Here is a 24,458-nt window from a genome sequence, read left to right on the forward strand (position 1 = left end):
GGGCTATTTGAAGTTTATCCCCCACCCTTCGGTTATGAGGGGGACTACAGGAGTCACACGGGTGGGGGCAGCAAAGGAAGGGCTGGTGTGTGGTCAGGAGGCCTTCTCACTCCCAACTTCTTAGCAAAACAATCGGCTCCAGTGCACAATTATGACCTGGCACCAAGGGCGCAGTACTGAGCGCCTCCTGATTCCGAAGGACAGGGTTGAGCCATTTGGCCAGGTGCTCCCCTGCGGATGGGGCCCCCTGCTTTTCCATCGCATGCTGTCCTCCCTCTTACCTTGTCGTAAAATGTGAAGATCGCATTGAACTCCTCAGAGGTCAGTTTCATGCCCTGTAAGGTCCAATGTATTAAAGAGAGAAGCAAAAGCCCTGGAGAGTGTGTGCGTGCTAGTGAGGGCATGTGTCTGTGCACGCGTGTGTGTGCATGTGCATCATTGAGTGCATTTGTGTGTGCACATGTATGCGTGCATGTGTGTGCATGTGCACAAGTGAGTGAGCACGTGTCTGCATTTGCATGTGTATGTTTGCATGTGCACATGTGCATGTATGCACAAGTGAGCGAACTCGTGTGTCTGTGCATGTGTATGTATGTGTGTGCGTGCATGTGTGCATGAGTGAGCGCATGTGTGTGTTTGCACGTATATGTGGGTATGCACACGTGTGCACATGTATGTGTGCATGCACACACGTGCGTGTGCACTTGTGCACAAGTGAGTGAGCATGTGTCTGCATGTATATGTGTATGTGTGCATGTGTGTACAAGTGAGTGCATGTGTCTGTGTGCACGTGTATGTGTGCATGTATGTGCATGAGTAAGCGAGCACATGTCTGTGTGTGCACACGTATGTGCATATGTGTGCATGAGTAAGTACGTCTCACTGTGCACCTGTATGTGTGCATGCACATGTGTGTATGTGTGCACGAGTGAGCAAGTGCATGTGTCTGAGTGCGCATGTATATATGTGCATGCACATGTGTGTGGAGGGTGGACAGGAGGGTGGCAGAGTGAAGCACACAGGGATGAGGGAAGGGAGGAAGTGAAGAAAAGCAGAGTGGTTCTTTTACCTGAAATTTAAGCAGGAAGTTTTCCTGTACAGGCAACAGTCTGGAAAGAAAGTGTTAGAGCAGAGCTTAGGAGACAGGGCAGAGGCAAGAACAACTTGCACGTGGGGGGATGCAGAAGCAGTGCCTGTACTTCTGGAACCATCTGTGAGCACTTAGGAATTAGTGGCAAGTTCTAAAAAGAGGGAGGCAGACACACTGAGGTACTGACACTCTATCTAGCTTGGTCTTGAGCTTCAGGACCCCTGAACTGTCACTCTCCCTGCTGATTGGTCTTAGAGCCAGGGCAGGTGGCACAGGAATGGTCTGCACAGGTCCTGGTAAAAGTGATCGTGGGGGTGAGGTCAGGCACTTACCGGGACATCTCCGAGAGGCCCAATTTGCCATCCCCGTTCAGGTCAAACATCCGTAGCTGTTTAGGACAGACAGAGGTGCCTGGGTTATTTGCTTTGACCTCTCATGTGGGACCTTGACCTGCCATCCCCTTCTACTGGAGAGGAAGGAGGATGGGTGGGGTGGCCTCCTGCCTCTTCTGAGGTCACCTGGAGGTCAGGGACCAGCATGGTCTAAATTGATCACTGCTCCTCTCTCCCCTTCTCGGGGCGAGGGCCACAGAAACAAGCCAGCCAGCACCAAAGGCCCACCCTCCCCAAGCCCATCCTCTCCTGGAGCTGTGGAGGTTGTCATGGAAACAGATGCTCCCAGTCTCCCACTAGCCCAGTGAGGATCTCAGAGAGAGGGTGTGTGGGGCCATGAACTAGCATCCCTTTTGCCAGTTGCCACTGGAGTCCCTTCACCTGGGCCTGAAGACTCAGCCTGAAAACCCAGAATCCCACTGGCTTGGGGCCCCAGTCCTATGCCCCTGGAGGGGTAAGGGACACTTCTGCCCACTTACTATGGTTTGGGTATATTCTTGGAGCTTGGGCTCATCATATGGCCGGTTTGCCTTCTTCAGCAGGTCAGACAGAAATCCCTAGAATACAAAAGGTCTCTTCAGAGCTCCTGACTCATTCAGTAGTTCTTCCCTCATTACTTGTTCAGTTAGTCAACGTTGTTTTCTGAGGTCTACCATTTGTATGGTTTCCATCCTTCATAATCCCCTAATCCCTAATGCTTGTGGAATGACCATGAAGGCCTGGAGGTAGCTCCTGGATGCAACTTCACCCCATAAGATAGGCTTCTCAGAGGGCCCAGGACACAGGGCTAAGCAGTGCCTGGGGATCACTAGTTCCAGAGGAATGTAGGGGTATATGTAGAAGTCAGAACGCCAATCTGATAGGATTGCCTTGGAGGTGCCTGTCCTGGGCACTGACGTGCAAAGGAGTGCAGTCAGGTTGAACTCCGTGGCCCTGCAGCTCCATGTTACTGATTTCACATGGCTGTCCTGAATATGTTCATCAAATCAGAGCCAGGCTTAAGTGTTCCTAGGCAGAACACGAACCCATGTTCCTCACCCAATGTCCCCTCCCTCCCCAGGTTCCTTACACCTACCACCAACTGTGGCCTCAGTCCCTTTCTCCATGCCTTCCATGCCCTCCCCCAGGCCCATCCTACCTTGAGCTCGTTGGCTTCAATGTAGCCACTTCTGTCTGTGTCATACTTCCGCCAAGCCTGCAATGGGAATGCCAACCCAGTTGCAAAGACCTGTCAGTATCTATAAGCCTCCTTCCAATTTCCTTTAATGGACTGGGCTGGGTCTTGATGTTCAAGAATATTGCAGTGGGATGGGGGCATGGAGATGGGCTAGCCCAGTCCCTTTCAAGTCACAGAAGAAATGGGAGAAAGTATCTTGGCCAAAGTCACATAGAGAAGGAAAAAAAACCCTGCTCAGACAAGGTCTCCCTACTCTATCTGGCTACAAGCCTGGGTCTCTTTTTGGATCATTTTGTAACTAGGGTTATGTTTTGTTTTGTTTTTTTGAATGGTTTTCTAAGGTGCTAACCAAGCAACTTCTAGCACTAACATCTGATGGATCCAATTTTTGCTGTGGGTATATAGTGTGTCCTTTCACTGCTCTCAAATCTTCTCATTCTCTGGGTGGGGGACCTCACTGTACCCCCATCATGGTGCACATGGCAGCCATGTCTGCATGAGAGCAGAACTGTAGTACAGTCAGCTTGTTTGGAGTATCCCAAGGCCACTCCCCATCTGTGTGATAAAAAAGCATTCCTTTTTCTGTTTTTAAGGAAACCACCCCTCTCCCTGATCAATCCAGAGAACCCCGTTTCCCCAAATCTTTGATCTATGTTGGTGCCTGATCATATTTCTTTTATTTTCTTTCCAGTGTTCTTGCCTTGGCTTTTCCTCACTTCTCCCTCAGCTCCAGACTGCACACTGGACATCAGTGACACTTGGTTTTATGAGAGTCAGCAAGCACAAATTATTTTGCCAAATTTGGATCTCCTGCCTCCCTTCCCTTTCCCATGCCATCTCTCCCTTTTATTGCCAGGAGTGTGAGTTTATGGATATCCTAGGATCTTTCTTCCATACCAGCAAACAAGGCTGTGTAATTCTCCTGGTATAGTTGTGGATCAGGATATCTGATAGTTTTCTTTTTATCCTGATTTTTTAAAAAGTTATGAGACACAAGCAAATGCCAACAAAAGGGCAGCCTTATATCAGAGACAACTTGGATAGCTGGTATCTGACTGTGGAGTGTCTTTTCTCTGGGGGGAAAAATGCTCTGGTTCCATCAAAATATTCTTTCTGATGCCCAGAAAGCCTGCCTTTGAGAAAGTACTAAGAAATATGTGCAGGTTTACAAGTATGACTTCACCATCCACCTGCATATACTTAGTACATTAGAATTTAGTTCATCTGAGTCTTGACTGGGAAAAAAGGCAGACACCCCCTAAGTTTCCTAAAAGGAGGGTAACCTGAAGGGACCCTAGTCCTCACTCAGAGCAAAGCATCACTTTGCTTTTCGCTTTTTTTTTGGAGAGATCCTCCCACTGGGTCTGACCTCCCTCCCTCCCTGGATCCTCCCCTACCCCCACGCTCTCCACCCCCATGCTCGCGGCTCACTTCTCTCCCCACCAGTACTTTGTGCTCGTCCATCAGTGAGTGGGCCATTCTCTTCCCATTCAAGAAAAAGAGTTCAAGAGACCTGGGCTTTGTGAAATCTCAAAGAAATCCTGAGGCATCACTAAAATTAGAAATTACAATGTTGTGCTTAGCAGTGGGACAGAGCTATCTGACAGCACAAGGCTTTCAGAGCGGCAGAGGGACCAATTCATGTTTCCAGCTGATAAAAATGGAGCAAATGAACAACCCAGGGGGGTGGTACTGTGGGATGGTGGGGTCTCAGGAAACTTGGTGGGGGTGTTGGCTCAGCAGTTATACTGTGGATTAAAGGATGAAGACAGATAAGAATATGGAATTATGTCAGCTACACAGAGAGAAGCCACTAATGATTTTGACACACAGAGACAGAGACAGAGAAAGATATTTTTTGCTTCTCTTTAAGCATTTAAGCAAGCTATCGCCATCCCCATTTTCCAGATCAGAGGTAGAATAGAAGCCAGTCTTTGGCTGCCTTCCTATCAGTGAAGGAGCCATCAGGCATAACTCTCCCTTTCCTACACAGCAAAATCGACACCCACAAAAGCAGCATTCTTACAAGTATATGCAGACTCCTCACCCCCACCCCCATAGGCAAGAGAAGGGACTAAGAACAAAATCCAGAGTCAATTACTAGCTATGGAATCTTGCCATCTTGAAAAAAAAAAAAAAAAACTGGAGAAAATTCTTTAAAGCACCATACAGTGAAATCCGTATCTGATGCTTAGGCAAGGTGCCACTTAAAAAATGACTTTTCTGCCCTTAGAATCGGTTATTTCCAACCAACTCTTTATCCATGAGGGGAACTCAATGCCATGTGGGGTTCTGGGCAGTAAGTCACGGAGAGGGGATTACCGGTGTCTGGAAAGGGATTTAACACGAGGAATGGCAACTCGAGTCAAGCTGAAGGCCAGTCATTATCATAGCAGGCAGTGTGTGTGGGGTATGGGTTGAGTTTCACTGTGAGGGACACATACATTGAATGGCTAGGGTGCAGAGTCCCAGAAAAATACCAAGAAATAATTGGTAGTTTTCCAGGTATCAGGATTAGTAATATATCTAGTTGAGCCATATGGAATTTGGAATTTTTGTAAATCAAAAATGGTCAAATAGCAACAATTTCACATGGTTCAATCTATCGTTTGAATATTACTCAAAAGACACGTGAGTAAGGATGTTCTATTTCACATGAAGATTTCAAAGAATTTCTGTTGCCAAGATCTATTTTAAAGGGGGGGGGCAGTGAAGCGCAGACTACAGTTAAAAATCAGGACTGGAAGATACCACAAACTGGAATTCTCCCTGTTCTCCCTGGGTTTTTCCATCTTCAGGATGGCACATAAATCCATGCTCCCCACGCATGCTCTTTAGAACCCTGACTTCAAGGGACACTAATGTTACTGAGAACAGATCTTGGAGCCAAATAATGTGACACAGGCCTCTTCACTGCAGGATTTCTCAGAGACCATAAGATGCAAATGTCTATGACCAATTCCCAAAGGGGAGATAAGTGTGTACATGGCATTTCCCAAAGGTACTTGACCACACTTAATTCTCACCATACTCTCCACACTTTGACGTGCACATATCATTTGGGGATTTTGTTAAAATGTAGTTTCTGATTCAGTGGGCCGGGGACTCTGCATTGCTCACAAGCACCCAGGGGATGGTGATGCTGATGCCGCTGGTCCACGGACCCCACTTGGTGAGTAGGGCTCGGAGGGCTTTACCATCTCCCAAGGGACCATTCCCTGGCATCTGGGTGGGCCTGGCTCTGAACATGGGAGAAAGGCAGAAGAGTGTGCAGGGAAAAGGCAGCGCCTCGGCCTCACCTCCATAAACTCGGTGCTGGAGCCCACGTGCTGCCTAAAGCACAGAAGGAAGTTCTCTTCCGTCGGCAGGATCTGCGCCAGCTGTGGGGGCCAGAGAGCAACAGAGACATTACGGAGGGCCCTGCCAGGAGAGTGGGCGAGTAGCCGTTCCTGTGGGGAGGATGGTTAAATGGCCAGTGGCAAGGCAGCGTGGGAGCTGCAATTTGCTTTCTTTCTGAGGTTCGTCCTTCAAAAGGGAAGAAGGATGTTCTGAGAAGTGCATCTGGGTCACCCCGATTCTTAGGAGTATGAGCAGCTGGAGGGACAGGAAACTGGTGCCACTTTAAAAGGCAAGTATCCAGTCTCAAAAGAATACTTAGTAGAGCATTCATTCCATCTATATAAAATTCTAAAAAATGCAACCTAATCCTAGCTTAGTGGTTGCCTAGGATAGGATGGCCCGCACCAGGTGGAGGAACATTTTGACAGTGATAGAAATGCTGTATGTTGATCGTGGGTGGTAATTACATGGTTGTACACAACTGCCTCAACTCACGGAATGGTACACTTCAAATCGATGCAGTTTATTGTATGTAAGTTTACCTCAGCAAATCTGATTTTTAGAAAATGCAGATACCTTTGTTCAGCACACACTGCTGGCCATCCCCCAGTCCCCCACTTACTTCGCTCTGGGCTTCCCCTGGTCACGGGCACATTCTGATTGGGCTGGGTCAGCTAAATGTGCTCTTGTTTCTCTTGTCAATGATTGGCTTATGGGCAGGCATGTGATCTCGCTCTGCCCAGTGAAGTGTGAGGGGAGGTGTGCTAAGGGTACTTCTGGGAAAGGTTTCCTTGTACCTGTGAGGGGCCAAATGAGGTGGATCCTTTGTGGTTGTGTGTGGATGTGCTGCCTGGAACTGCTGCAGCCATCCTGTTTACCAGCCTGAGGATGAAGCTGTTTTGGGGGCAGAGAACAGAACCAAGAGAGGCAATGGGGAATCTGGGTGGCGCAGTTGGTTAAGCATCCAACGTGATCTCGTCTCAGGTCATGATCTCACGGTTCGTGAGTTCAAGCCCTGCATCGGGCTCTGTGCTGATGGTGTGGAGCCTGCTTGGGATTCTGTCTCTCCTTCTCTCTGCCACTACCCCACTTTCTCTGTCTCTGTCTCTGTCTCTCTCTCTCTCAAATAAACTAAAAAAAAAAAAAAAAGCACAACCTGTTTGACAGGATAGTTGTTTTAAAAAAAAAAAGAACTGGAGAGGAGCAGGGCTGGGGACCTGGACTCCTTCATCCAGAGCCAACCTTTCCCATGGCTTTTCTCATTAGGACCCTCTCATAGTTTAAACCAGGAGTCAGTAAACAATGACCCATGAACCAAGTCTGGCCCAGTGCCTATTTTCTATAAATGAACATATACTGGAACATGGCTACGCCCATGTATTTACATATTGTCTATGGCTGCTTTTGTGTCACAGTGGCTGAATTGAAAGAATTGTAACAATGTATGGCCCACAAACCCTAAAACATTAACCATAATCTGGCTCTTTACAGAAAAAAGTCTGGTGACCCCTGGCTGAAGCCCATTTGAGTCCAGATATTTTGAGACTTGCAGCTTTAGGAATCTGTGCCCTTGGTACGTTTTCTAGATCCCCTTTAGCTTAGGCTGGTGGGCCATCCCTCATGATGTGAAGGATGACTGTAGTGGCTCATAGCTGTCCCATGCAGGAGAGCTGCCCTCCACCAAACTGCCGTTGCCCCAGTCACCCTCCCCCCCCCACCCCCCCCAAAGGGGGAGGGAGCTGCCTGTACCAATGACTGACTGAAATGGGAGTACAAAGGGCCACCCCATGCTTCGCCTCAAGGTGAGACCAACTCTGTGACACAATCTACACTGCAGAGCTCCCTGTGAGATCAGGCCACGACCAGGATCCAGCTGAGACCACATCCTTCCTAAGCTCCTTCCTCTGCCCTCTCCTGCTGCACTCTTCCCTTCTTTTGGGAGTTGTCTCTTAGTAAGTCCCATCGGCTTGAATCTCTGTCTCAGTCTCTACTTCCTGGGCACTGACCTAAGGCAGCTTCCCAACCAGTCCACCCTGGGAGGAGCTATGCCCAGGTTCATGTGCTGCCATCATTATTCTTGACCTCTAGAACACAGGTCACCAACTAACTGCCAGAGCTGTTCGGTTAGGCACGCACACACATGCATATTTGTATGTGTAGTATGTATATATGTATGTATGAACGTATGTGTGTGTATACATAAGTTGTTTCATTAAACAAGGAAGCCATTAAACGCGGTGGCCTTAATACCTCAGTGGCCTTTGTGAGCAATCCAAAGGTGAAACAAGCAGCCAAAACAGCCAACTAGGCTTTCCCAAATAACCATTTAAGCTATAGCCAATCAAATAACTTCCTTGCCCTGCTCCCACTTCTTCTCTATAGAAGTCTTTCCCAGAGCTACTGTTGGTGGAGTGTTCCTAGCCACTTCTGGTTTGGTGTTGCCTCATTCGAATCAATTTTTGCTCAAATAAACTCTTTTTTTAAATTAAAAAAAAAATTAATGTTTATTTTCAAGAGAGAGACAGAGTGTGAGCAGGGGAGGGGCAGAGGGAGGGAGACATAGAATCTGAAGCTGGCTCCAGGCTCTGAGCTGTCAGCACAGAACCCAACGCAGGGCTCGAACCCACAAACCATGAGATTTTTGACCTGAGCCAAAGTCGTATGCTTAACCGATTGAGCCATCCAGGTACCCCATTCTTTAAATTTTTAATAGGCCTCAGTTTATATTTTAACAATATGTATATATCTGTGCATGTATAAATGTATGTGTGTATATATAAATATATAAATTATACCTGCTATATATGTAAATTATGTGTTGCAATAATTGATTAAAAATTTTGCCTTTGGATACCTTTAGGTGGGGCATGAACTCTTGTTCTCCAGTCGTCTCCCTCCTTTCTCTCTTAAGCTGGGCTCATCACACATTTGCGATAGCTGTGGGGACACTGAAAGCATTTATGGTCTCCATCCCTGTCTTAAACCAGTGTTTGTTGCTTCTTTCCTTGTGAGACACAGAAAAAGTCCCACCTGTTCTCTTTGGTCAGCCTAAGTGTCGGAGGTGGGGTGGGGGCTCCTAGACCACCACCTCACTGGGAAGTCTAGAAAGGATGCTTGCCCACGGCACAGGACGCTCCCCTCCGCCTCCCCGCCCCCCCCCCCCCCCCCCCCCGCCGCCACAGCTCTTAGCCTGGACAATAGGACTCACCTCTGCCATTTCGATTTTCCCATCTGAGTTCTTGTCATATTTCTGCATGAACTCCTTCATCTTCTCCCCAAAGTTGTCACTCTTTGACATCTGGAGAAAAACAAATGGGGCTGATTGTGCTGCCGGGCCCCATGCGAAACGTGGATCTCTCACCTGCTGGGTGCAGCACCATTGCAAATCATTTTGCGCCCCAACTATGCAGGCACAGAACCAGGCTGGGCCAACGCCCTGAGTGGTCAGGGCTGCACTCTTCTCCTTGCCAAGGTCCCTCCAAATCTAAGTAGTCTCTTCTTCGAGGCTCAGTCACATGATGTTCAAAGAGGGACAGGACATATGCCCCTGTATCATGTAATTTGTGTAATTAAGCATGCCCCTCCCTCTGCCTTTGAGATGGGATTAAACCACAGCTCTATCAGAAGGGTGAGGACTCATTCCCATCACTCAGATGTGAGAACTAAGGCCCCAACATTTTACCAAGGCAGCTTGTAATATAACCCAACTTATTCCAGTGCCCCCCAGTAGGTACTAAGTACTGCACCGAGAAAGGTGAATTGTGCATTTTCTTCTTTCAGATCTAACAGCAATTCATGATATTTTTTACTTGGACTGCATCCCAGGAGGAATGTGAGAGAGGCTATTCTTCAGATAGCCAAGGTAATTTAAATCATCCGTTAGATTATTGTGACCATTACAAAGGCAGAGAACTTCAAAAGCTTCTTTAGCCCATTGTTGCCTATCTTAAATCTAAGGCTCTCCAAAATTCTCAAATCTTACCCTGGTTTGGGTGCTGCAGATTTAATTATATGCATCAATGAGCTCTTCATCATCCCTAACCAATGGTGAATCTGCTTGGGCAGCTGATGCCTCTCGGCCTCTATGACGACTCTGGGTGCTCTGTGTGCTTCCTTGAACTGGGCCCAGGAAAATCCTACTAATTCTTCACTTTAGAGTCTTTTCTGTATCCCTTCAATTGCTTTCTACCTTTGGAACTGGCTTCAATTTATCACTATTTATTCAACAATATGTATTGCTTTACACTTACAAGTGTGCACAGAATGATCCGAGGCTCTTATCACAGATGTGGTCATCTGATTTAGCTTTAACAACAGCCTCAGTGAGGTGAGAGGCCCGTCCATTTTACACACACATGGAGGCTGAGGTGAAGTGACTTCTCCCGAGGTCACCAGCTGGTGTAGCTAGAATTGGAACTTGTGGCTCTGGCTTCTAAGGCCAGTATTCCTTCTAGCATAGGACAGCTGCTCTGAATACCAGTCCTGGGTGGTGTCAGTTGAGACTGTTGTTGACAGACTTGAGAATCACCCCTGATGGCTTCTGAGGAAGGGAATGACTAAGATTTCAGACTAGAAGCACTTCATAAAAACACATTCCTCCGCCTACCCCATGATCCCAGAATCTGTTTTGAAGCCTGTATTTTCTGTCCTCCAGGCTTCATTATCCTAGTAATGAGGGGTGATGGGAGAACAGTTGATAAACAAACCCATGAATCACCTCCATTGCCTAAGCCCATAGCCTGGACCTCCTCCTCACTGGGCACTCTGTTGAATTCTGGACCAGGAGCTCTTTGCTGGGTTTGTGACTCATCTCCCAAACTGTGCCGTGAAGACTTGCTAATAAGCAACGGATTGGCCAACAGACACACAGCAGGGGAAAGCAGAGAGACCGCCAAAGGACCAGTGGGACCTGGGGTAGGGAATGGATCTGATTATGTATATTTGAGAACTAGACGTGGGAACCACAACAGACTAGTTCCAACTACCTTAGCTTTTCAGTATTTCAGACAGTCCTCCAAAGGCCTTAGTGAATTTAATAGGGCCAGCTTGGTACTGTGGGAAATAATGACCCTGCCACTAAGGGGTGGGGACGCGATTTGGAGTTGCTTCAGGCAGGCTGAGAAAGGGAGTCTGACACCTCCATGAATGAGGCTGGTCAGTCCTACCTGGTTCAGATACTGGTTTGGAGCAATCCTCTGTTTGCCCCTAGATCCTTGCTGAGGATTCTAGACTGGTCTAGAACAGTGGTTCTCTAGTGGGGATTATTCTGTGCCCCCCGCAGGGACATTTGATAATGTCTGAAGGCAATTTTGATTGTCACAACTTGGAGGCGATGCTAGTGGCACCTCACAGGGAGAGACAGTGATACTTCTAAATATCCTACAATGCACAGGACAACCCCACCCTCCCAACAAAGAATTACCCAGCCCTGACAATAGTACTGAGGCTGAGAAACTCTGGTCTAGAATAAAGACACTCGAAACCCCCGAGGCATCCAATCTTGAGTCACGATCCCTCTGAGAATCTTAGACTCTGGACTATTCCTTAGGGGAAAATGAAGTTTTTATATACGCATACACAGACACAAAGCTTTGCAGTTTTTTGAGGGGATTCATTAACCCCTAGTATCCATTCATGAACACCCCTCAATCCCAGACACCCAAAGATATTGAAGCAAGGCTCTCTTTTCAAGGGATGATTCCAGTTAAAAAAAAAAAAAATCCTTACAAATAAAAGAAAAACTTGGAAGGTCAAAACCAGAGATGTCAGGCCAGCTTAAGAGATACAGAACTTGGGACAGACAATGCTCAAAGCCATGGGCTAGATGATAGAAAAATCAAACAATGGGACAGAGTACTGGTCTTACCATTCCAGAGCCTTTTCTTGCCTTCTCCAGCTCTTGGAAAAAGTTTTCTAGCTCTTTACCTTCAATATACCCATTTCCTGTGAAGAAAGCAAAGAATAAAGCAATTGACCTCAGAGCTAAATAGTGAGACTGATGGGGGTGGGGGTGATGGGGAAGTGAGGGGCTTCGTGGAGAACTTCTCCTCACTCGTCAACAAGCAGGTGTCTGGGTTAGCCTTGGCCTGTGTAGTGTTAGGGATGTGGGTCCTGCCCTCAGGGTGTTTGCAACTGATACAGTTGCAAGATTAATAGCTGTGTATCTTTGGGGGGTGTACATTCAGTAGTCGGAGAACACTGGGAGGGACCAGCATCTGGGCCAAGCCGGTAGAAGTGAGCAGAGCTGGGAACTGTCCGTAACTGGCTGGGCAAGCAGCAGGAGCTAGAATCCAACAGGGGACAAAAGGTATCAGCATCTGGGTTTGTCAGCAGGTGGTAGGCCCTGGTCACAAGGGTGAGTGAGGTCCGAGGCAGAATTTGGGTCTCTGGAGTAGGAGGATGTACTGAGTCGAAGAATGTTTCCACACTGGGTGCCTGGGGGGCTCAGTTAGTTAAGCATCTGACCTCGGCTCAGGTCATGATCTCGCAGTTTGTGAATTCAAGTCCTGCTTTGGGTGAGCTGGAGCCCTGCATCGGGTGAGCATGAGCCCCACTTCAGGTAAAACACAAGTCCCACTTTGGGTGAGCCTTGCTTCTCTTTCTCCCTCTGTCTCTGTCTGTCTCTCTGTACCTTGTGGGATTCTCTCTCGAGTCTCTTTCTCTCCGCTCCTTGCTCACTTGTACTACCCCCCTCAAAAAAAAGTGTTCTCCCTGGGGCGCCTGGGTGGGTCAGTCAGTTAAGCATCTGACTTGAGCCCAGGTCATGATCTCATGGTTTGTGAGTTTGAGCCCCATGTCAGGCTCTGAGAGCGTGGAGCCTGCTTCAGATTCTGTGTCTCCCTCTCTCTCTGCCCCTCCCCTGCGTCTGTCTCTCTCTCTCTCTCAAAAGTAAATAAACATTAAAAAAAAAAAGTGTTCTCCCCTCCCCCCAAATCCATGTCCAATTAAGATGAGGTCATACTAGATTAGGGTAGGCCCTAATCCAATGACTGGTGTCCTTATAGGAGGCCATGTGAAGACACAAAGAGACACACAGGGAAGAAGACTATGTAAAGACGGAGACAAAGACTGGAGTGATGTATCTCCAGGCTAAGGAATGCCATGGATTGCTGGTGACCACCAAGGGCTAGGAGACAGACACGGAAGGACTGTCCCTTAGAGCCTCTGGAAGGAAGCCATCCTGCCAACACCTTAATTTTGGACTTCCAGCCTCTGGAACTGTAAGGCGAAAAAAAATTCTGTTGTTTTAAGCCACCCAGTTTGTGGTACTTTGTTACAGCAGCTTCAGGAAACTAACACAGAGAGGAAAAGTGGGAGGAGAAAGGCAGGACATCCGTCCTTTGGGCTGGGGGCACCTCGGTCACCGGGATTACGTGTCGGGGAGACAAACCACTGCAAGGCAATGAGCGGAGGCCATGAGGTCTGTGAGCACAGAGTAAAGCCCTGTTCTGCACTTATTACCTGCAGGACTGTGGAAAGGCATTTCACCTGCCTCATGTGCAAAATGAGTAATTACAGTTAAATGGGATTTTGTATGTAAAGCCCATCATCCAACCCGTTGAGTGGACGGTAAATGCTGCTGGTGTTTGAGTTCAATTACTAGAACCTGTGTATAAGAATCTGGGTGAAAACTGCAATTATCAGGACCGGTCCCCAAGGTCAGGGCCTGACTTTTTAAATTTTTTTTTTTTTTTCAAAGTTTTTTATTTATTTTTGGGACAGAGAGAGACAGAGCATGAACGGGGGAGGGGCAGAGAGAGAGGGAGACACAGAATCGGAAACAGGCTCCAGGCTCCGAGCCATCAGCCCAGAGCCTGACGCGGGGCTCGAACTCACGGACCGCGAGATCGTGACCTGGCTGAAGTCGGACGCTTAACCGACTGCGCCACCCAGGCGCCCCCTGACTTTTAAGATCAGGACAGGCGAGAGACCCTTTAGGCTCTCAAGTCTTGAATCCAGATAGCCCAAAGACCAGGTTAGCTGAGTCCATGGCCAAGGTCATTAGTCTCTGCTGTGATTGAGAGGAGGCATTTGTGGCTGGAAAATCAGACAGGTCTAGGGCAGTGCTCCCCACACTCCTGCAAACTGGACTCTCCTGGGATTAAAAAAAAAAAAAATACATGGACATCTGGCTCCTACCCTTAGACATGCTGATGTCATTGGTTTGGGGTATGAACTAAGCATCATGATTTTTTCTGAAAAAAGCTTCCCAGGTGATTTCCATGTACAGTCATGTTTGGAAACCACTGGCCTAAAGTCAGGTTTCAAATCTGATCTAAAACAATTGAGCACGGTTCTTACAGAGAATAGTCAACTGGTAGCTTTTCTTCAAGGGCATTGGAATTACGAACGGCACAAAGAAAATAAAAAAAGGAGTATTTATCCTGGCCTTTGGGGATGGGGTGTGTGTGGGGAGGGTCTTTCTCCCCCTTCACTTCCCCCCTCCCCCCATCCCCTGAGAATTTCCATTCCCAGTAAATAACCAGAGAGGAGCCCTCTAGTGGAGAAGACGCCACAATACACATTGCATGCAGAGAACAGGGGGGAGATAAATGATGTACTTTTGTCTGGGGTGGGGAGATGTGATTGTAATTAGGGTGTGGGGAAGGAAGACCTGAATTTCCTTTTTTCACAGAGCATACAGTGGTCATCGTTCTTGGGAGAGTTGGAATCTCATGAGTGTGCGTGTCTAATGGCTTGTGAGGCCAGCTGGAGAGGGGGAATGAGGGAAGGTCCAAGGGCTTTCTGGGCAAGAAGGCAGTCTAGTTGATGAGAACTCTGAGTTGAAGGAACAAGCAATTTTTCTCTTCCTCGGTACTCCTTGCAGTGGTCTGGCTATTCTCCCATTTCTGAGGCGGAAAGCTGAGATGAATTCTGGGCCCAGACACAGCTTCCAGAAGCCTGGGGCTGGGTTGGAGTGGGGCTCAGAGCCGGCACTGTGAGCACGTATTGGGGTTCAAACCGGCAGAGGCCCCAGAGGTGGGCCTCAAGGTGGGGTGGGACAGATGCATGAAGGAGGGAGTGTGAGTCTGTTTTGTGAGTGTATTAGGAGGAGGTGGACGCGGACTTGAAGGGGTCAGCCCCAGATGCAGGAGAATGGATTTGAAGGAGCAGCTGCCACTGAGCTCTGAACAGCACCCCTCACCACCATTGCTCCTGCTTTGCATGGTGGCAGCAACGCACTGTCATTTCTCCGCTGGCTCCCGAACCTGCCGTGGAGGGGTGGGGCGGGGGTGGGGGCGGTCATTCGCACTTCTCGTGGAGGCACCCACACCCAGTTATCTTCCTGGCTCTACCACTCACTGGTTCACTCTGGGGTGTCGCCTCTCCGAACCTCAGTTTCCTCACCTATAAAACGGGGCTAATGAGGGTGCCTTCCTCACACGGTTGGCAGTGAAGACCCACGGGATAATAACACAGAGAATGTGTTGGCCCACAATGAGCCTCCGAGATGCCAGTGGTCGTTACCACCATGGCGGTGTTTCTGCTGGCTGCCCAGGCTGGGGAACACCTTGGCTTTGGGCTGCTTGCTTTGGCTAGTAAAGTTTGGGGTGCAGAGGGAGGCCGAAGCACGTGAGGCCAGCACTGAGCCATGTCCCACTGAGCAATCTGAACGGGAAGAAGAAAAGCATCAAGGTGCAGACCTGTGGGACCCGCCTTTTCCTTGGGGTGTCTCTGAAATTTACAAAGCATACATGTATTTGTGTTTATTCTTGTTCTAGAAAAGTTTTAAGGTGGTTTAACAACCTTAAGAACCAGACAATCAGCCAGCGCCTAGCCCAGCAGGAGAGCATGGACACTTGTGAATATCAGTTACTCCTCACAGATACAACACTTTTAATTGATCAAAGCACATCTGCTTCTCTCTTTGCTGCAGCAGATCATTTGAAGCCTCACTATGTGTAAGGCCCTGTGTAGGTTACCATGTGGGGTATGACAATGTACAAGATCTAGCTCCAGTCTTCCAAGCTGTCACAATCCTTTCAGACACACAGGATCACAACAGGGCAGAACAGAATCCTCTTCTTGTGACAAAGAAATTTGAGGCACAGAGAAGGTAAGCAATCTGTTCAGGAACACACAGCAAGGCAGGACCAGAATTGGAGTATCCTAATTCCTGATCTAGGTTTTATTCATTCACTCATTCATTCACTCAACATTTATTGAGCATCCACTTTGTGCCTGCTGTATGCTAGGCACCAGGGATGTAAAAGTGAGGTAGACAAGGTCTGCCGTGATGGGGCTTATGTTCTAACTGGGTGGGGATAAGGGAGGGGCAGACGGACAGCAAGGAGAAGGAATGATGAGGCAACAGAACAGAGATGGACCTGCCAGGGCTGCTTGATAGGGTGGGCAGGGAAGGCCTCTCTGAGAAGCCCCAGCTACTGGGCAGGGAGGACAAAGGGAGGCGTAAAATCGGACACAGAGAGGAGCCAGGATAGTGCCACGGTAGAAACCAGTCCCCTCCCTGGATCCACCTTGCACGGTGTGGGCAGCAGGACGGTCCCAGAGGCTGGTAAGCCCCTCTCACCCTGCTGAATATCCCACCACCACTTCCTCTCTGTGCCCCCAGCAAAGGGACAAAAGGTGCTTCAATTCAACAAACATATATTGTCTGAAGTAAACAACAGTTCAACTTTGTGCCCGGTGCTCAGGGAGCTGTAGACAATTCTAGATGTGGGCTCGTTCCCAGGGAGCATTTAATGGTCTAGTGGGGTGAGGCAGCCAAACAAGAATGGCCAGGATCTACCAGCTGAAGGTGGAGAGAGAAGAGCAGAGATGGGATAGGGAGGCAGGGGCTGTGGGCCTGGAAGGAGCATCCTCCATTTTTTGGGGGGAAAGGCCTTTGCTACTTGGTCTCCCTCAGAGCCACCTCCGTCCATCACCCAGGCGGCAGCTACTGTCTGTCTGGCTGGCCAACATCCTTCCAGGGAGGACTTTAGCACTAGACAAATGCATTGCTTTTTCTATGACCCTCTTATCAGGGCATGGGGTGACCGGCCACCACAAAAATCTCAAAAATCTCATGTGGATGGGCATTGACAAGAATGTTGTTACCATAGCAACTGCTACTCCTCACCTTTCTATCAAACCACTTCCTGTGAATGTTAGGAAGGGGCTGGGTGGGAGTCAGGGACCCTGCCTCTTTCCTTATTGTACTCTTGCTACCATTCTTCACCACTGTGCCTCAATTTCCCCAAATTTATTTATTTATTTATTTATTTATTTATTTTTAATGTTTATATCTGAGAGTGAGAGAGAGACAGAGCATGAGCAGAGGAAGGGCAGAGAGAGAGGGAGACACAGAATCTGAAGCAGGCTCCAGGCTCTGAGCTGTCAGCACAGAGCCCGACATGGGGCTTGAACTCCTGAACTGCGAGATCATGACCTGAGCTGAAGTCGGATGCCTAACCTCAATTTCCCCAAATTTAAAGTGAGACAAAACTGTTTTACAATTAAGCTGATCACAGACACTGGAAAGCCTTGACCAAAGGTTGCTCTGCCCCATGCTGGAAAGAGGCCGACTTGTTTCTCACTGAGACTTGTGTGTACATCCGGAGTTTCTAAGACCTGAACAGGCAAGGGAAATTGGAGTAAGAGGTAATAGCCGCCAGCTCTGTGGCTCCGAGCCTCAATTTCTTGATCTCTAAAATTGGTATAACTACGTATGCCCTTTCTACTTTATAGAGCTGTTGTGAGAGCCACACAAGGTAATGTTGTGAGAGCATTCTGGAAAATGTAAAATCTCATACAAATGGAAAGCATCATTTTTATACTCTGACTTCTGAACCAGTCCATGGCTGTAAACTCTTCAGCTCAGAGTTTAGAGCATTGGTTCTCAGCCCAGGCGGTGTATTAGAGTCACCTGGGAAGCTTTTAAAACAACACCATTGCCTGATTCTCCCCTCCCCCCGCCCCCCATCCCAAGCTTCTGATTTAATTGATGGGATGGGGACTTCTTGTGGGCATGTTTTCAAAGCTCTCTCTGTGATCTGAACGTGCAGTCAGGGTTAAGGACTGCTTTAGAGCAGTGAGTCTCAAATGTTAAGGTGTGCAAGAATTGCCTGGGGATCTTATTAAAATGGACAGTCCAATTTAGTAGGTCTGGAGTATAAGGGCCTGCTGTTCAAATTGTGGTCTGTGGAACAGTAGCATTGGAATTGCCTGGGAGCTTGTTAGAAATGCAGAATCCCAGGCACTATCCAAGACCCACTGAGGCGGAAGCATTCGGAGTGAGGTCCAGACATCTGTGTTTTAACAAGCCCTCCTACATGCTCAAGTTTGAGAACTACTGTCTGTGTCTCTCTGTGATGCACAGGTTAGAGAAATTGAGGACAGGAGTTACGAAGTTTCAGACTCCTCGTTAAGAAAGTGTTCATGAGGCCAAGCCACTTGGTTGTTTGTCTGGGGTTCGAATTTATGGCAAGGCAAACAGCCCTGTACCTCCCAGGCTAAGCACCCTTTGAGACAGTCAAACACCATCCTTTGGGGCTAGAAATTGGCTTCCTGAGATCCTGCCCTGATACTAATATTACTTTTCATGGTGTGAACCATTTACAAAGAGGGTCCTACTCCCCACCCCTGCTGGTTGGTCTTCAGGACTCAGCCAGGTAAGCAGACAGGTAAGGATGCTAGAGAGAGGGAAAGAGATGAGTCACAGCCTAGAGCCTGGTGTCCTATTCATCCCAGGGACGACCTCTGTCCAAACCTGCATTTGTCTTGGCTTCTCTCTTTGTCAGTCACCTCAGTGACTTCTAGGGGTGAAAAAACACAGTGCAAACAGCTACTGGATGAATGTTCAGACACGACTTTGAATCTGTTTCTGGGCTGCGCCACTTCTGGAACAGTGGTTCTGGGGCTGGGCTGGGTCCCCTGAACCTGTGGACATCTGGCAGCCTAACGCTGGGCCGATTCCCAGGCATGGGGGAGGTCAGAAGGATGGGCAGATTGGGCGAGAGAGGAGGGAGGACAGTAGAGAGCCAGGGAGGAGCGGGGGAGGGCCGAGGCCAGAGGCCCCAGATGGGCCTGGCTGGGCAAAGGAGGGCATGGGATGCCGTTGGCCAGGAGAGCCACCAGGGAGAGGCACTGTTTTTGAAGAGCCTCGCGCCTGCTCTAGTAATTCTGGCTCCCCAGGTGTTAGAAGAGATTTCCCGGAGGGGTCTTCTTAGCCTTGGAAACCTCCCTCAGGGGCTCAGCGAGTGCAGCCACTGGAGTCTAGAGGGGAATAAACAGGGTGAGCGGGCAGGGACGTAGGCTCCCTGGGCTGGTGGCTGCCCTGGCAAGGCGGGCTCAAATGTTTTGTTTGTCAAAACGGGTCTCAGGGCTGCCTCCCCGGGGAGCCCCAGTGCCTCCCTGGCTGGTGCAATCACCCCCCGGAGGCAGGCTGCTGGGCCTGGGGCACACATGGAGGCCACCAGCGCAGGGCTGCCCAGCACGCTGTGAACGCTCCATACCAAAGGGCACTGTTAGCAAAGCATCTGGGGGTTTAGGGGTGAAGCAGAGCGGGGGACTGATTCCTAGGGCTTACTCTGGATGGGACAGGAGGCTACTTCCAAAGAACCCCACATCCTGCCATCACAAACCCCAAATCTATGCTCTGCTCTCCCAGATGGACACATGGACCTGACAGAGATTCGCTTGACGGGTAAAAGAAAGCCTCCCTCAGATAACTCTGAACTTGGCTCCCTGCACCAGATGCCTCTGACTTTTTTGTGCCAAGAAGTGGTCGTTTTTATGAGTCCTATAGCCACCTTATGAATAGCACAGTTATAGTGCATTGTATGTTGTAGTATTTGTGTAAATAATATATACTGGATATTCTGTAACCCTGTTTGGGAAAAAAAAGTATCTTTTTTCACTGTTCCAGGAGCCTTCATTTAGTATTTCAGTGTGAGTGGCCCAGTCCTCTCTCTCCACCTGGGTGAGGCCCTGTGGCTTAGCTCCCTGCAGGTCACAAACTTAGCAGTGACCCACACTCTGGCAGAGCCTGCCTGGGCGCTCGGGTTGGAGGGTATTCGCGGTGCGTGTGTTTTAGGGATGTTTCTGTCACTCCCATTGGGTGTAGGAGGGCAGAGCAGGGAAGAAAGGGCAGGGCCTCCCTCTCCCTAATTTTCAAAGGTCTGCAGGCCCACACAGATAGGGAACACAGCTTCCTCTCTGCAAGAGGCTTTGAGAACCACCCCGTGTCACCAGGGCCATCTGGAGGCAGACGAATGCCCAGAAGAGTCTGGGCAGATTCCCACAACTTTTTACATCTTTACTGTTTGGCAGATGAACACAAGAAACACAAGCTCTTATACAGTTTTCAAACATGACAGAAATTAACTTAGTAAAAGCATTTGCTTTTAATTTTATCTCAGCCAGTCTGTAGAGAGAACCACTGTTCTCTATTGTCTATGTTATATTCTGTCAAGTATCTTCCAGCAATTTGCCTCATGAATAATGAAAATGGGGTCATACTATAATCATCCAGCTACCATTTAAAAAATCTTTTTACATGTTTAAAATGTTTATTTGTGTGTGTGTGTGTGTGTGTGTGTGTGTGTGAGAGAGAGAGAGAAAGAGAGAGAGAGAGAGAGAGTGGGGGAAGAGCAGAGAGAGAGGGAGACGCAGAATCTGAAGCAGGCTCCAGGCTTTGAGTTGTCAGCACACAGCCTGACATGGGGCTCAAACTCACACACCATGAGATCATGATCTGAATCGAAGTTGGACACCTTACCAACTGAGCCACCCAGGTGCCCCATAAAAAAAATCTTAATAGTACATCTTGGACATTTTCCCACATCAGTACAAAAGACCCACCTCACTCTGCTTGGTTGTATAATATTCTGCTCTAAAGACTGGCGCAATTCATTTTTCTCCTCACTAATGAAGCACATTCCCCCTCAAATTTTCAGTATTCCAAAGAACTCAGTAAGAGACTCCTTCTCATACCACTTTTTGCATAGGTACAAGTGTACCTATGTCAGATAGATTCCTAGGGTGAGTGGGATTCTCTACTTGGATCTGGGATGTCTGCTGGCCTCTGGGAGAGAATCCATCTTATCCCTATGATTTCAGTTGCTTCTGAAAGCTAAGGTGTTTCCCTTTAGGGCCACAACTTGGTTCTCCATGGAAATTCCCACTAGCAGAACAGGAGGCTGGTGGCCCGTCTGATCAGAACCACTCAGCTGCTTGGATCTTGCAGAGTGAGGATATTCCTGACAAAGAAGTGAGCAGGTAACAACAGGGCAGTGGACTCAGATATACAGGGCCATGGAAGGGTCACTCAGAGCGTGGAAGTGGCATGTGGGCCATACGGTGTGCCTGGCTACTGTCTTTCCTACCTCTGCCTTTGAGAGATGACATCTGAATCTCCCCCAAATGCGTGAACTTGGGTGACTGAGGAGGAAGGGTTCAGGGATGGTACAGGATTCCTGGCCCCCGCCCCCAACTTTGCTGTGTGATCTTGTACAAAGAACTTTGACTCTCTGAGTCCCAATTTCTCTCTCTCTCCAAACACCCACTCCTTCCTTCCTCCACCATGAGACTGATGATGATTTTGAAAAGACTCTAACTCTTAGGGCAAAGTCACCAGGATGACTCTTTCTCCTGGTTAGGAATAGGCTGAATTAGGGTCAGAGCCCCCCACACCATCTCCACTCTCTTTGGCATTCAGCTTCTCCTAGGATCTCCTTGTCTTTGTTTCCTAGGGGGTCCAGGAGGAGTGGGGCGGTGGCTCCCTGCCCCTGGTGGCTGTGCCTAACTGGGCTCCAGGGACCTGTGAGCTGCAAAAGAGAGTCCTGCCAGAGCTCTTTAAGTTTGTGAGTGGCAGGGGACTCTGTATCAGGAAGAAACCCCCAGATGAAAATAGAAGCCAGACTTAGTAAGCGGGGTGCTGGTGGGGGAGCAGATAGTGCAGGGAGCTACTGGGGCCTCCCCAGTAGCCTTTCGGTATGCGGGACAGGTAGGGTAAGGAAGGTATGGAGCAAGGCAGTCCACAGCCTAATAATTCTGGGTTCTTTAGTAGAATGCTAACTTGACCGTATCCTCATTTTTCTAAAGCACCTCTGAGCCATCTCTGGCATTTTAAGCCCTTTTGTCTTCTTTCTCTGTTAGGTCTGCAGCCCTTTCTTGGGAATTCCCTGAGGCCATGACCAGAGAGGGCAACGGGGTGTCTGGTGGACAAGGAGCCAAGAAGCAAGCATTTAGCTCCCCTTTCATTTTGGAAGAGACAGCCAGAGGCACAATGGCTTTGGGGGCCTTTCAAGACTATTGTGTCCAGTGCTACCTTAGCTATGCGCCAGCCCAGACAAGGACCCATTTCTGAGATTAAAGGAACTGTCCATCACCTCCAAGCCTGCGGATTGTGGAGGCTCTTCTGTGGGCAAATGAGAGGGCAACTTGTACCTATCATCATGGAGAAACCCCTCTTCCAACCCAAACGCATGTCCAAAAAGTAGGGCATAAACACTGGCCAGGAACCAGCCCCACTACTACCTTGCTATCCAACCTCAGAGAACTCACCCCTTGTGTCTGGTTCCTTGTCCGCACAAGGAGAACCGCGACCTGCCCAGCAGCCTCACAGTGTGGGACTCAAGAAGGTGTGATTGTATATTGAACAGTACGAGGTCTCAGATAAATGTAAGGAGTCGCCTGATTATTGGGAGTGCTATTGGCTGTCCCCCCGAGCATAGGGGGGAAGTAGATCTATGGAGTCCTCTGTTTATTATAGCTGACTCATCTGGCAGGAGGCCGGTGGTGTAACCTTGGCCACTTGGTAACTTTCCTTGAATCCTGAAAGTCTCTGGGGCAGATAAACTGGCAGAAGCATCCTTAGGGAAGGTGCACGTCATCTGGAATACCACGAGGCTGCACCTTACAGCCCTTTTCACCAAGGGAGTTTTATGGCACAAGCTGGGGATTGGAAATACAACCCCTCCTTAGCCCCATTTTACAGATGTAACAGTCTACCCACCTCCTTCAGTAATTCACAGGCAGATCACTGTCCTAGCCCAGGTATTGCTCACCCAGTCCTTTGCTTGGCTCCAAGAAAACAAAACTTTACTAATGAGCATCCCTGGACATTAACCTTTGCCTCTCCAAGCGCTCTGGGCGGAGGGCCTCTGTTTTGTCATTTTCATGCTCTAGGGAGGTGAGGAAAGGAGGAGGGAAGAATTAAGTGAACCAGGGACTGATCCTCTCTCTGGTTCCCGTCCCCCTCACTGTCAATCCCAGGATAAACACCCTGAGCCACCACCCTGCCAATGGTCTGAGATGCCAGAACATTTTGGATGCCAACCCCAGCCGGGAATTCAGAGAAGGGAATCAGATCACTTAATTTTTTTTGGAGTGGTGGAGAAAACATTTCTAGTGATATCAGAAGCTCCTGAAGGGGGGGCCTCACTTTATGCCGGAGTCAGACCATTCATAGACTCTTAGAATGCCAGCACTGAGAGCCACCTCCAAAGGTCATTCAGTCCAGCCCTCGATTTCTGGGTAAGTCGATGTCTCAGTTGCATTTAAGATTGTGCCTCCCCCCACCCAGAGATGGTGTCACCCAAAGCACCCAGGATTATCACCATGAGGGAATGTCAGGTTTGTACCTCACCCCTGCCCCCACCACACCTACTGCTGCTGTGTATGGGACTCATCTGCCCAGGGAGGATGGGAAATGGGCAAAGGAAGCCCAAGGGGTGTTCAGGGCCCCGATGTCACTCTCCACTCCCGCTCCCAGCCAATCACTCTGGGGAGGCCAGGGGTTTCCCTTCGGTATCCCCCAGCTCGCCTCAGCCTCCAGGACAGTGACGGGGGTGGAGCGGGGAGGTGGGGGGTAACCTAGTATTAAACAAAAGGGGAACCTCAAGAAAGAAACGAGTGGGCTTTTGAGACCTGTGGCTGCAGCAGCTGAAGGCAGGCCATTACCTTGAAGAGAAAGGCGGGGAAGGTAAGATGGCAGGGGGAATCATGGGGAGCCTTGCTGGCCCAGGCCTCCTCCCTGGGAAAGCTCCAACTTGCCCAGAATGAGGCCGCAGAAGCTGGTGGGCTCTCTGCCGTCTGTGTCAGGGAAGAAAAGTTGCTGACAGTTGTCACCAGAGCAGCCAGGTGTTTCCCAAACTCCAGACCCCGACCTCAGCAGGTTTTGCTGCCCCAACACCCCCAGGGACCAACGTACACCTGCCCGCATCAGCAAAGTCCCCTTCCCCTCCACCGCAGGCTCCCTGGGGGCCCATGGGCACAGAAGTTGAGAGATCTACTGACCGTCTGCGTCAAAGTGCTTCCAGATTTCCAGGAACTGGGACGCCGTCAGCTCGGCCAGGTGCAGGTAAGGGGGCTGCTGCTGCGGGCTAGCCATGGCGAGCGGCTCGGAGACCTCAGGCGCACAGCGCTGTCCCTGCGCCCGGCTCCGCTCCCGCACTCGGCGAGGTCCTGCGCGCCACGCTGCCTTTATATACAGTCCGGAGGGTGCGCCCGCGCTCGG

At 49.3% G+C, this 24,458-nt stretch overlaps 1 protein-coding gene and 1 long non-coding RNA gene across 3 annotated transcripts in view; one reads left to right on the forward strand and one right to left on the reverse strand.

The window, feature by feature from the left end:
• CALB2 (calbindin 2) overlaps window positions 1–24,409 on the reverse strand; it is a 29,135-nt gene extending 4,726 nt beyond the window's left edge. Inside the window, exons 1-9 of the mRNA XM_058706442.1 lie at window positions 24,239–24,409; window positions 11,865–11,941; window positions 9,207–9,296; window positions 5,959–6,039; window positions 2,621–2,677; window positions 1,962–2,039; window positions 1,423–1,478; window positions 1,070–1,109; window positions 282–335 (exon numbers count right to left, since the gene is read on the reverse strand). Coding sequence (XP_058562425.1) covers window positions 282–335; window positions 1,070–1,109; window positions 1,423–1,478; window positions 1,962–2,039; window positions 2,621–2,677; window positions 5,959–6,039; window positions 9,207–9,296; window positions 11,865–11,941; window positions 24,239–24,332 — 627 coding nt within the window. The 5' untranslated portion in view covers window positions 24,333–24,409. The remainder of the gene's footprint in view (window positions 1–281; window positions 336–1,069; window positions 1,110–1,422; window positions 1,479–1,961; window positions 2,040–2,620; window positions 2,678–5,958; window positions 6,040–9,206; window positions 9,297–11,864; window positions 11,942–24,238) is intronic.
• LOC131498917 (uncharacterized) lies at window positions 12,934–22,638 on the forward strand. Of its 2 annotated transcripts, none has more exons than XR_009255637.1 (2): window positions 12,934–13,218; window positions 22,097–22,638. It is a non-coding gene; the product is annotated as an uncharacterized LOC131498917 (long non-coding RNA). The 2 variants fall into 2 exon arrangements; XR_009255636.1 differs by lacking the exon at window positions 12,934–13,218 and adding an exon at window positions 15,879–16,055.
• Window positions 24,410–24,458: the final 49 nt, after the last annotated feature.

Source organism: Neofelis nebulosa, chromosome 17, assembly GCF_028018385.1.
Source record: "Neofelis nebulosa isolate mNeoNeb1 chromosome 17, mNeoNeb1.pri, whole genome shotgun sequence".
Taxonomy (NCBI): Eukaryota; Metazoa; Chordata; class Mammalia; order Carnivora; family Felidae; genus Neofelis; species Neofelis nebulosa.